Genomic DNA, 13528 nt, shown 5'->3' with positions numbered 1-13528 from the left:
TGTTCAAGCGAGGGTCCACTGTTGTAATTTTCTTTATAATAAAACTTGTAAATGTTCAATTATTTTAATGATATTTAGATGCATTTTAGTTCAAATTAATTTGTAAAAAAATTAAAACAAGTTCATATGGGGAAGGGGGGGTGGCAATTATTTCAGGGCCTGGGGGCAGCAAAATCATTAATCTGCCACTGCCTGCTGCCCAGTAGAAACCTCAGCCTCAAGCTAGGTGCTCAGGCACCCCAGAGAATACACAGCAAGAGTTAAAAGTCTAAGAAAGGGATCCTCATAAGTCATAGTGCTGAGTGGGGAACCACCTAAAATAGCCAGGAATGAATTGCTCAGGAGACAAGCAGGGAGGGGAGAGGAGCATAGGTGCCTATGCAGCTGACCTGGGGCAAACTAGCTGATGGGTCAAAGTTAGGCACCTCCCTCCATTGGGAATCCTCAGGCATGAATGCTCCTCTGGAAGGAGACACCAAAGCCAGGTCAACTGCTTAGGTAGCACATGCCCTAGCAGCAGAAATAGTGTTTCCTGCTCAATACCTCTTTTATGCTCTCTGTGCTCCTGACTGCCTTGGTAATGGGTGGTTTTCTGACTCCATCCCCATCAGTGGCCTACATCTGGATCTCCTTCTGTGGCATCTGAAAGGTATCAGGTTTTAGGCATGCTCAGAGCGTGCCTAGAAGATTAGGTCCCACTGGTAAGACATGCTCAAACTAGGCAGGGGAGTGCCTCTCACATTGGGGCCTCTAGGTCTTCAGCTTGAGCTAGGGCTCCAAGCTGCTCATCCACTGTGGGGTGACATCAGAGCTTGAGTGACTTTGCAAATGCAGACTGGTGGAAATGTAGGTGCCTGAGGAACTTAGGTGACTATGGGGCTAGACAGCAGCTGAGCAGTGGTTTTGAAAGCATCAGTGGTGCCTAAAGAGGCAGCCAGGCCTCTAATACCTTTGAGGATCTGGACCCTACTCTCTCTGTGCCCGAGCTCCTCATCTGTAAAATGTGGGTAATAGCACTGTCCTACCTCACAGGGACACGGTGAGGAAACTAACATTAAAAATTGTTAAGCAATCAGATACTGTAGTGATAGGAGCCATATAAATACACATGAGAGAGGATACAGTAGAGTCTATCTTCTAGGAAGAACTGTAGATGCCAGCAGTGACCCCTTCATTTACTAGAGAAAGATAGTGGATGTGGAGCCCTGTTAGTCATAGTTAGCTATGATTAACTTTTATTATACCTACAAATTAGGTGTACATTATGTTTAAATACATTTTTCTGAGCCTACTTTTACAAGTGTCCATGATTCAGTAAGGAATTAAAAAGACAAAACATCTTTACTACCTCAAAAAGGTGAGCGATTTCCTGTCATGAGAATGAGCCCTAAGAAATTTCCATGTTTGTATGAAAAAATGTTCAGGGGCTAATATTAAGAGGTTTAGAAGATATACTGTATTGTTAAGATACCAAGACATACATAAGAGGAGTAAAATTGTTATATGTACTACAATAGTGCTTAGAGGACCCAAACAAACTTGGAGCCCCATTTTCTGGGGACTGCACATATACAGAGGCAGTCCCAGATCTCAGTTGAGATGACAGACAAAAGCTGGGAAAGGAAAGAAGCACTCACGGAAACCCAGCAGGTTAGTGGCAATGCTGGGAACAGAATCGAGGTCTCCTTACTCCCAATCCATTGCCCTATCCACTAGATTATGCTGTCTCACTATCAAATATATCTTTGCAATTTTCCATTATTATAGTTGGCAATTTTCACCCTTCATCATGGATCTCAAAGTGCTCTTCATCAACAATTAGAATCCCCACTTTGCAGACGGGTTAGGTGAAGCACAGTGAGGTTGAAGTCTGTTGTAGTAACTACACCTTTCCTTGAGTCCTCTGGTTTTACAATCACACTTTGAATAGATTTTTTTCTTCTCCACTATTGCTGAATTGGGGTTTTTCACCTTTCTCCACTTCATGATGTGGGTGCCAGTCGCTAGCTAGGATAGGGCTCACATCTCACTTAATCATTTCCCTATTATTCCAGGGGCCTCAGGTATTAGTGCACCTTGGTACCTTCTATTTTTTCCCTATAGCACACAATAGTTTAGTCTCCTATGGGGTGTATTACTTTAGTCAAATGTCAGTTGTTGGGTTTCATGCGGGGGTACTGGCCTGTGGTATATAAGAGATCAGAGTGGATGATCAAGTGGTCCCTTCTGGCTTTGAACTCTAGGACGGTAAGGTCTGAGGTCATGCTAAATCTTACCTAAACCTCTGAGCTAACAGCCCTGCTTTCAAAGTAATCACATTCTCTTCCTAGGTGGATACTGCCCCAGGGCACCTATTCCAAAACCTAACACATACTCCCAGTGCCTTATGAAAGTCCTCCCTACTTTTGAAGATCCTCAGGGCTCAACATATCTGGTTGCTACTTTGCAGGATTTTGGCTTGCTGCTCGCTCCAGATACATTGGCACTCTGAGGTTTCCTTCTTTAATTATACCTCAGAGTGCAAAGCACACCTCTACAACTCCAGAACATGCAAAATTTGAATGGAGGAGTCTTAAAGTGACCCACAGCCTGAGACCCATGTGAGAGGCTACCAGACTTATTGAGGCTCAGGAATTCCCAAGAGAGGAAGGGAAATTAGAACATCAGGAAAGAATTTGGGGTAGGGAGTAGCAAGAATAGAGAAGAGACTTAGATCAAATAGGAATAGCCATGGAAGCACAGTCATGGGGTTCACATACTGCTAGTGGCACCTCCTGCTGGCCATCCCAGAAATTATCTCCAGCATCCCTTGGCAGGGTCTCTTCCATTATCCTCTTGCCCTGCAAACTCCAAGAACTGCAGCTTCCTCTTCATGACTCAGTCCTCTGGCCAAGTCACCATACAGATCTCCCCCACCCCCTTCCTGAGCCCATTTGTCAAGAGGAACTTTGTTACCTCAGGAAGTCTTCCTATTCACTGCCCCACCAGGACCACTTCATCAGCAGCTGGCAGGGGGGTCCCAGGTCAGGGTCCCTCTCATCAGCAGAGAAAGTTTGATCTACCCCATACCTTGCTATTTTTCCCCCAAGCCGTGCCTACCTCTCTACCTTCTCTGGGCTTACCAAGCCACAGAGTTACTAGGCTACTTGCCCTAGACACACCTCCTCTCACCCAGGAAGCAACTAAAGACTCCTTCCTTCCAGCCCCTCCTGTTGCCAGCTTCCTGGCTTATATAGTCCCCATCTGTGTCTGCCCAGCTGAGCCTCATGTCTGGATTAATCAATTCCTGCTCCCTGTCTCCTCCTCCAGGTGCTGCCTAGAGGTTAATTGGGCCTAATTTAACCTCTCAGGGCCAGTGTAGGTAGTACACCCATCATAATCATTATCAATGGAGAGTAACAATGGAAAAGGGGTTTAGGTATTAATAACCATAGGGCAAGAGCTAGATTCAGGTGGAAGTTTGCATTTAGTATCAAGAAATGATCAGGCACAGTTGGGTGATAGAAGTAGTAGGAAGAGAACTGAGGTAGAAAAAGCAAGTTGTGGTAGAGTTGGTGATAGAGACTTACATGTTCCTGAACCTTTAAACAGCCTTAGGACTTGTTTTCACTGCAGAGTCAACTTAGGTACTGTCCTTAACCCTGCTCCTGTCCACACAAAAAAACCTCTCACCTGAGTGCCATGGTGCTTTACAGCTGGGCTACTTGCCTCATCCTGGGTATCAGATAAAGCCCAAATGCTGCTTACCTAGGGGATAGTAACATGCCCACTTTGCAATGAGATTGGATACTAAACATGAGTACAGATAGTTTTTCAGTGCCTTCCCACAGTTCCCCCTGTGCCGAGAAAGGCAGAAGAGTTCTCCCACGATACAGTGGCTCAGCTTACTGAATGGCTAAGAAACCTGGGATATAACCCTGGAAGTCCTAGCACCCCACAAGTGAAGAAGCACCAGTGTGGATACACTACAGTGGATATGCTCAAGTATGGCTTTGCAGTAAGGCTGCTCATATCTGAGCTAGGGCATCCTGGATGATCACTTCAGGCTGACCATCTCAGTTAACTCTGCAGTGAAGACATACCCTTAGATATGTCTCTTGGGCTGGTAATGACGTCATTTATCAAGAACTGGTTTTCAGAATATAGCGTTATATTCCTTATCCCTTTACGGTACTGTTGTCTATCTGTGGAAGGATGTTCTATTGCATCACCAACCCTTTTTTTATTGATATAAGTGCTAAACATTTTTGAACCCATTCCCCATTAACTTATAAATTTTCATTTATGGTCAATACCTTGCATGTTATGTTTGTCAAAGAAAGACACACACATATCTGGAAACAAATTAGTGAAGAAAAAAGTGGAGTCCACTGAGAAATGATTAGTGAACAATTTTTCCATTCCTCGTAGTTTAAAAAAAACATCAACAGCAAGAGAGCTAGGTTTTGCAGGACATTGATTGCTATATACTTCAGTAGGGAGATTATTTCTGATTAAATATACTTTAAACATTCCAAATGTAGAATGCTGTGAAAGAGAGCTGACTTGTGTAATTATCACTAAAGTAATCAATAAGGAGGGCTAATTGCTGGAGGAGATTTAATGTCATATTCAATTAATGTGGATTTATGAATATCAGCAACATGACAGCCCCTTCTGGGCCCAATCCTGCTTCTTCTGAAGTCAATGAGAGTTCTGCTATTGATTTCAGTGGAATCAGGATTGGGCCCATTGTTTGCTAAAGAGTGAATCATTATTTGTGAAATTTCTAGAGGAGGTAAACCCATGGCGGTCTTGGAACTGAGGACAGAGGTAAATAGTGTGTTGTAATATGATTAGCAAATGATAATGCAAACTACAGAAAAACATACAGGGAAGAGAAAAATTTCCTGGCAAGTGAAATTTTAGAGACAGGGAACAGATAATTCAATGGGGGAGTAGAGAGTGGATTTTCCCGATTAAAGTTAATGACAGATATGGGGGCACATTGGCCAGTAATAGAATGCAACAAAATTACAGAAAAAAATAAGTGAATTGGGTGCATAGAATATTTTAATATAGATTGTATAATTTTGTTTTATTGTTGCTAATTTACATTTAATTAGGGAGACAGCATATTTAGTGTTTAGAGCAGAGAACTGGGATCAAGATACTACCCACTTGCTATGTGACCCTTTGAAAGCACTAAAACTCTCATGTCTGTTTTCTGTAGGAATGGGAATATTAATGCCTGTTTCTGTAATGTTCTTTAGGGTCTCTGATAAAAAATAATACTTTGAATTTATATAGTGCTTTTAATATTCAGCTAGCTTTACAAACACTAATGAATCCTCACAACTCCCCTGGGAGGCAGATACATTGGTTTATGTATCCCCATTTTACAGATAAACCAAGGCTACGTTAAATGACTTGTTCAAGGTCACAAGGGAGCTATCATTGGCTGGCAGCAAATATGAGGATTTGCTTCAGGAAAACACTTTGGCACACACTTAACTTAAAGCATGTGAGTAATGCCATTGAAGACAACATTACTATTCATATACTTATTAAGAGCTACCATTAGAACTCATTAGGTCCTCATACACAGTTCTGGGCTCAGACCACTAGCCTATCCTTCTCTAAGACGAAGCCTCTTTGTGTAATTGGTGATGATATAATGCAATATTCAATATTCTTAGATACTCTTCAAAGACATTACATATTTATTATATACATTTCAAAAGCATCTGTTGCCACAGCATCCAGTGCTCCAACATAACATATCTAATATTTATACTATCATATGTTTTAAAATATAGTTGATGTGTGTGGATTTTTATTTTTCAGTGTTACTATGAAATAATATTTTCAAAATAATTAATATGTCAAGGACTACAAAGACAATCCTCCAACTCATCCCTAGCAGGGTATTATGAGGTGTGGCATAATTAGATCTAAAATTTTAATTCTGACTAACATTTTATATTGCAATAGCATCGCCATTTCAGTCAGGTTGGGTCCTCATTGTGCTAGGCATTGTACAAACACATAGTCAGTGGCAATCCTTGACCCAAAGAACTTATAATTGAAAAGAATTATGTTTATATGACAGGTATTTGAAATGTTTTATCCTGGATGATAAAGAAATGAGAGGGTTGATTTTATTCATGTGACAGGTTTTTTATGTGCAATTCTAGGTGTCTGTTTTTCTGTGCTGGTGTTGAGCACACTTTCTTTTATTATTATTGCAATGTATAAAGATATACACTATAAACTTCTGATGCATGGTTTTGGAGTTGGGTTTAGCATGTCTGTGCATGTGTACTCTAGGATGTGGCTGCACGCCTGGTGATGATACCATGTACGTTTACTATTATGCACGGTTCTTTGCACTGAAATAAATAATGAATTGAATCAAATCCACATCCCTTGCTGGCTGTTTGTTTTCGGTCGTGGGATCATCTCGCGCTGTTTGTTTAAGGCTTTTGTATTTGTAATGGGAAAAGGAAGGCGCTAGGACCGGGCTGGCTCCTGGTATCAGCCGGGAGGGAACTGGAGGAGAGAAGGGGGGTGCACAGTGACTTATGCAGAGAAGGCGCTGCTGCCATTTCCACTCACACTCCGCACTCACTACTCAGAGGGAGGGAGGCAGGGAGGGAGGGAGGTTACACAGGCTGACTGAACTGAGGAGCTCAGCTGCCAACACTCAACACTGCCTGCTGCTGCTGCTGCTGCTGTACTCTGGGCAAGGGGAGGGAGGGAGAAAGAAAAGGAGAAGAAGAAAATAAAGAAGGAGAGAGAGAGCAGATAAGTAGAGGGGGGAAATCTGAGAAAGAAGGAAAAGCAAAGGACACCTCCCTCCCTACAGAGAGAAGACTTCCCATGTAGCAGGGGAACGAGGGAGAAGCCTGAAGCTCAGCAACTGAGAGAGAAACAAGTTACTTAATCCCTGGAGAGAGGAGGGACATTAATAATAACAACAGTTGCTGATGATAATAATCATACATAACCGCTAATAATTTAAACCCAAAGAAAGTTCAATGCAATATTCGAAGCTATTTCTGGTTGCCTCTTCGGGGTAACTTTGGAAGGCGCGCTGCTGCTGTTGTCGCCTGGAGGTGAGAGAGGAGCCTCGGAAGAAGGAAGAAGTTTCGTGGGGCTTGTTTGCACAGGAGGAGAAGATGGGCTGGAAGAGTCGCTGCTGCTGGGGAGGCGGAGGAGGAGGGGACCGTCTCTGCCTGCTCACCCTCTTGCTGGGGTTCCTGCTACCCGCCTGCAGGACTCGAATGTACACCAACCACTGGGCTGTGAGGATAACTGGGGGGCACCAGGAAGCCAGCAGGATAGCTAGCAAATACGGATACGTCAATATAGGACAGGTAACCCTCCTTCAAACTACATGCACTACTTTCTAGCAGATGGTAACGTTGCAGATGCCGCAGGCAGGACCTTCTCCCAGGTCTGCTGCTGCTCAGTCTGGGCTGGCACAAAGTTAAGCAAGGGAGCGCAGGGCAATGGAAGGGGCAGCTCGAAGTTTGCCCTTAGGTCTAGATGCCTCGGAGCCGTTCCCCGAGTGCAGCGTGTGTGGAGAGTCCTGTTCGAGTCAGCAGGGATGTGTTTGTGGCTGAATCCTGCCGGTGGATTGTAGTTGCAGAGGACTGTTTCTCCCCTTGGGTTTGTTTTGCGTGGCTGCGTGCAGGGTTTATTTTAGGCCAGGTGTAACACGTATGTTTTAATTGTATGTGTGTGTCCCGGGTGCCAGTGCTCTGGGGGGGATGACGGGAGTGTGCAATGCACAACAACAGCAGGAGACAGAAGTTTCTCCCTGCAGACACTTTTGGGGAGGGATTGTGCGAGTGAGGGCGGGGGATGTTCTCTGTGCAGCGCCGTGGGCATTTCTCAGACAGCTTCTCACGAGGTGGGAGCGTGCAAAACACCCAGCCAGGAGACGTTTGAAACTTCCTGCGTTCAGACAGTGGCTCTAGCAGCAGGAGTGAGAGGGGAGGGGAAGACAAACACCCAGCTTCCCCTCCTCCCTCCCCCCCCCCGTCTCCCCTGATTCCCCGTCTTTGTCCTAGGGCTTGGGAGGGTTGGGGGAAGATTACTGTCTCGGGGTGATTCAACCAGGTAAAGGAACGGGGGCTGGGGTTTTAAAATGCAGTGAGAATCGGTGCTTAGAAAAGGTGCCCCGGTTGTTATTTGTGATGGTTATGAATGTAAAATAAAGATCAGTTCATGGCGGGGGGTGGGGGAGATGACTGATGATAACGTGGACACAGCGTTAAAGCCAAAATACGCGCTGGTTCAGCCAGGTAAATTTCCGGCTAAACTTGGAATCCGGCCCGCCGCCGCAAGCTGTACTGGGGGGGGGGGGGGGGAGTTCAGGGGAACACGTTTGTCACGGAAATTAAATGCATCTAAGAAATTACCCTTGCCCCTGCTGACGCTGGGTGGAAGTGGCTCTACTGCGGATCGGAGCCGTCTGCCGCTAGGGTCGTGTTTGTGAAGGGGGAGGGGGTAGGAGATAGCTTGGGGGCAAGGAGTATCCGCTCTGTCCAAGCTATCAGAGCATCTAGCCCTCCCACAGCTTTCCCCACCTCCAAGCGTCTCATTCCATTTGTGCCGTTTCAGAGCATGGACTTTGAGCTCAGTCCCTGAAAATCAGCTCTCCCCTGAACAAGCAGACTAGGACTAGGAGAACACAGCTGCTGCTATTGCCAAGGTGGGAGTGGGGGAGTTTCTAGCCCCCATTTTGGACACCTTCCGGAGCGACAGGTTACGAGGAAGGAGGAGGAGGTGGCGAAAGGGTCGCCCTTTGTGCCCCTAGATGCCTGCATGTCGTCTTGCTGCCGCTCCGATTTTAGCAGGCAGCTTGGAGCGAGAAAAATAAACCAGACTAGCCCTGTTAAAAATCCAGTTGTGCATGGGCAGGGGGAAATATTGAGGCTGAGAAGAGGAAATGTGCCGTGTCTGCACAGAGGGCATTCGAGGGCTGATGTACGGAATCTGACTGGGCTTGTGCTCAGAGATCTAGACTTTACATATTTCGGTAAAGGGAAGCATGCCTGTCAATGCCCGGGAAACACTGATTTCCTAAATTGTACATATGTACAATAAAATTACTTCCTCCTTTCTCCAGTTCATAATAAAACTGGAAAGCGGGAGAAGTAAAATCTTGAATTCAAGCAAATTTAACACAAAATCATACAAATCTTCCTTGATCTATGCCTAGTCAGTTAGAAAACATGGGGACTCTGCTGAATCCACAAATGCTTAGTTAGAAAACACCTGGAACTGTCTGGATCCAAAAACAGACCATGAGAAAATTATTGGATCCAGACACTTGGAGTGAGGAAACATCTGGTTCTTGCTGGATCCAGTCACATTTAGGAAGTACTCTGTTGCTGCATCTAGGCACAGATACTACAGTGAGAAAAAAGAGTTAAGGTACCCTTTTTCTGATGTGCACCCTGCCATACTGTCTCACACATTTCTTGGGATTTAGCCTTATAAAGTGTGAGTTGTTATCCAATGCATGGCAAACTGAGTGCTTAAAAATAAACAATACTGTTTTGCAATTAGTTTTTCTGGGTGCACTTTTAATTATACCAATTAAAAGTTTAGAACACAAGATTTAACATATACAGAAGACCTCTTCATCTCATGCAGGAAATTCACAAAAATACAGCTGCACTTCAGATATTTTTCACCCCATCAGATCAAAGGACAGTAACACTCACCCAGTTGTTAGTATAATAAAATCAGTTCACACATACTGTATCATTGTACTGAAAGTTTCAAACGTACTTCTCAGTTGTTCTTTGTCCTTCATTTTATATCTTAATCTGGAATAGTGCACATTTATTATTGTTAATTATTTACCTCAAACAATGTGGGATCACAAACACTGAAATTATATAAAATATCAAATACAAATAGTTAAATCTCCAAAAGGGCTGAATCCCAGCTTCCCTTTTTGTTCCCACAGTCAGGTAGTTTGAGGCACAAATAATCCTATTTAGGGGCACAAAATTATGGAGGAAAATGTATATGTGCAAATTGCACCCACTCTTTGGAAAATTTGGCTCCAAATTGCCATTTATATAAAATAAGTGAATCCAAAATTATAGCTACCTGCCCTATTGTTTTTGTGTCCCTTATTCTGTGTCTTTTTTCTTTTTTGTATCTTCATATTTGGGACTCAGTAGTTTGAGCATTATCATATTGTTCAAGTACAGAAACAGGCAATATACTAAGATGTATGGAGAAGGATTCTCTTCTGCCCCTTGTCTTATTTGCCATGCCAGATGGCTCATTTAGGGCTTGACCCTGCATTCTTTGCACACCCAAACCTTCCATTGGATAAATACGGAAAGCAGTAAGTAGCTTTTGTCTTCTTATATGTCAGTAAAGTGCCATGTATACACCCATGGTCTTATATTAATAATACATACATTGCTGATCAGGTGTGCAGATAGGGAGGGGACAAAATACAGAGCATATAAGTAATGGACAATTGGAAAATGCATAAATAGATCTAAAATTAAAGGAGTGCATAATGCTGATGCCCTTCATGTAAGTATTATTTAGGTATGCAGATGTGCAGTATGCAAATAAAAGGAAGAATATAGGAATATATTAACTGGGAAATGTGTTTTTGAGGGAACAAGTGAGCATTAGTGATGGCATGAACAAGTCTGGTAGTTGATTCCCAGGCTCATTCTGCTTGCTACCAAGCTTTAAACAGGAAAAAGCTGGCAGTGGACATATGCTAAAACATTCATGGAGATTACTACACATGTTTTGGCTACTGGATGTCATTTTTCTCATCAAATAGAGATCCCAGAGCATGGTTTATTACATATTTATGTGGTCTGAAGAGTGGTATGCATTTCATTTCCCAGAGTTTCATGACTGTGTGAAGTTCACTTTAGGTCTGGCACTTTTAAGTTTCCGGTTACTCCTCGTGAAATGTTCTCCAAATGGCATTTTTGCATCAGAGTGTTCATTAGTGTGTCCCTGGGCATTCATGTGAGGAGTCTGTTCTGTTCTATTCCATGCCCCACCCCTGCTCTGAAAATTTGGTACCATTTTCATCAGGTTGCCAGATTGTTGGGTCTTCAGGTGTATGACATTGATTCTACATCCCTTGTTACCTTGTGGATAGCACAGAATTATGCCATTCAGAGTGTACATAATACAATTCAAAAGAATTATGGCACCATTCTTGAAAAGTATAACAGAACGTATGTAATCTCTACATGTGAAACAAAGCATACAGGTTATCTTGCAGGTAGCATATGTAGATTTTATAGAGCACAGGTGAAAAGAGATTTGAGGGTTAAGTTTTAAGGACAATGATTAAGGAAAGGAAAACTGGGAAGTTCAAGGAGTGGGATTTGGCTGTCTTTTTATTAGGGAGATTTAGAAGTCACAGACAAGGGAGAAGTGATGGTTGCTAACATGGATTTGAAGAGTGAAGGAATCAATCTGACCAAAAAAAAAGGATGGAAAATGAGGGAGAAAAATCTATGCCAAGGACAGCCAGGGATGAGAATCTACTATTTATTGTGGCAAACCAATGGGAAGTGGCTGAAAGAAATCTGATAGTTGTGGAGTACAGGGAATAGACAGAACAGGACAAGATAAATTCAAAAGGATTGTGAAAAGTATTGTGATTTGATATCTGGTGCACTATTAAGACACTTAAAGTAACCAGTTAGCAGAGTCCTTTTCCAGTGGCAGAACTTGCTGCGTGTGCAACCTATATATTATGGCAGCCAAGATGGTTAGGATTTTGGTTTTGTAGACAGTGTTACTGCCAGGTGACCTGAAAGGGAGCCTTCTTCTGATTGGGTCAGTAGGAGCTGTGCTATGCTTATTTTGGCTTGAAGTTGCTCATTGCAAATCTTATGGAAGAACAGATCCATAAACAATCTGAAATGGACAAGAAACCATTAAAGGGTTCTGAACATGGGATATTACCACCTCCAGAGAGAAGTAAAGGGACATGGAGCTGCATTTACCACCTCCAGAGAGAAGTAAAGGGACATGGAGCTGCGTTTTTGGGTAATGGAAGATTTGAGAGTTGGGCTTTACAAAGAATGTGTAGAAGGCAAAATCTTGGCTCTTTAAAATCAGTGTGAGTCTTGCAATTGACTTCAGCAGGCATTTTACCCAAAGGAACAAAAGAACTACAAGAGTCTAGATAAGACACAATAAGGTCATATATAAGAACTGATGTCTAATATGGACAGTGTTTCAGAGGTTTTTGTGGGTAAAAGATTTTGCAAACCAGGAAGATCCCAACGATATTGTCAATTGACTGAGTTGAACTGAGGGGAGCAGTAGAGATGCAGGGCTTTGCTTCGGGGTGCTTTTGTTACTAGTTGATCTATCCATTTTGAATGAGTGGAGATGAAAGAAGTTATGAGAAAAAGCAAGCCAGAGGATGAGATTTAGGCAGGCTGCAAGTTAATTTAGGGATAAAAGAGGAAAGATGGTTTAAGTTTTGGATTTTATCTGCAGAGAAGTGATACTCAATGTTGACTTGAGAAAAGAGATGATCAGTGGAGATGAAATAATGGGCAGGAGGTTGTGAAATGAAGTTCAGACAATACACTGGAAAGGGCTGTAGAACATATGTTTTATGGGTTGTTGTTTTTTTGTGCTTTAATGGTTCCTTGGGGATGCATGTAAGTTAGCCCTTGTGTATTTTGCTTTGTTTGGGTGATTGGTAGTAAAATATAACAAGTGGTCCTTGAAATATCTGTTTGTTTTCATTGTCCAGCTGGTGTCTTAGTCCTGGCCATGGCTAGAAAAACTAATCAGACACCAGATGACTAGATCAATTAGTCAGGGGTAGATGTGATAGATGGATGAGGGAGGGGCCACTAATGAGGTCCAGAGGCAAAATGTTGGAGAGAAGCCCAGCTCCCTGCTACTCGCAGTTCCTGGTCAGATGGAGGATGGAGAGATTTCTACCAGTGTACTGTCTGTGAACCTTGCTTAGGGGCTTCATCTTTTATTTAAGTCTCTGACTAGTTGATGAACTTGAAGCTCCAGTCTTCTTTACTTCCCCCAAAGGAAGAAGGAGTTTTCTGTTACTTCTCTCACTGCATGGCCTCCTGGCAGACACAAGGTGGGAAAGGAAGAGGTTTTTGCTAAGCAACCCTTTCCTAGGCTCCATTTTTTTCATCCTCCTTTCCTGTGAATAACTCCAGTACTGTCTGTGCTGTTGGTGGTATTTTTTTCTTACCTTTACAAGCATGAAATTGACATGAGTCTTGACAATTGTACTGTCACCCATAGTTATTTGAATAGCTGCAGTGAAACTAACCAGAATATTACTAATTTCCTTCTTCTCTGGCTTGGGAAAGCAACGAACAGCAGCTGAGGTGTCAGGAAGATGACACTGCAGAACATTTGATTTGTGTTTGGAAGATTCTCTTCCTAAACATGAGGGCTAGAAATTTTTGTTTTTAAAAGGAAAGCTAAAATCCTGCAGAAATTGATGATATAGGTCCCTTATTGGTTCTGACAAGTGGGC

At 43.0% G+C, this 13528-nt stretch overlaps 1 protein-coding gene across 2 annotated transcripts in view; it reads left to right on the top strand.

Moving 5' to 3' along the window:
• Nucleotides 1–6611: 6611 nt before the first annotated feature.
• PCSK5 (proprotein convertase subtilisin/kexin type 5) overlaps nucleotides 6612–13528 on the top strand; it is a 300051-nt gene continuing 293134 nt past the window's right edge. For both annotated transcript variants that reach the window (XM_084628879.1, XM_084628880.1), the window contains exon 1: nucleotides 6612–7358. In XM_084628879.1, coding sequence (XP_084485005.1) covers nucleotides 7161–7358 — 198 coding nt within the window. In that variant the 5' untranslated portion in view covers nucleotides 6612–7160. The remainder of the gene's footprint in view (nucleotides 7359–13528) is intronic.

Source organism: Lepidochelys olivacea (genome assembly GCF_965140295.1).
Source record: "Lepidochelys olivacea isolate rLepOli2 genome assembly, chromosome: 5".
NCBI lineage: Eukaryota > Metazoa > Chordata > Testudines > Cheloniidae > Lepidochelys > Lepidochelys olivacea.
This window is presented reverse-complemented; position numbering and strand designations above follow the sequence as displayed.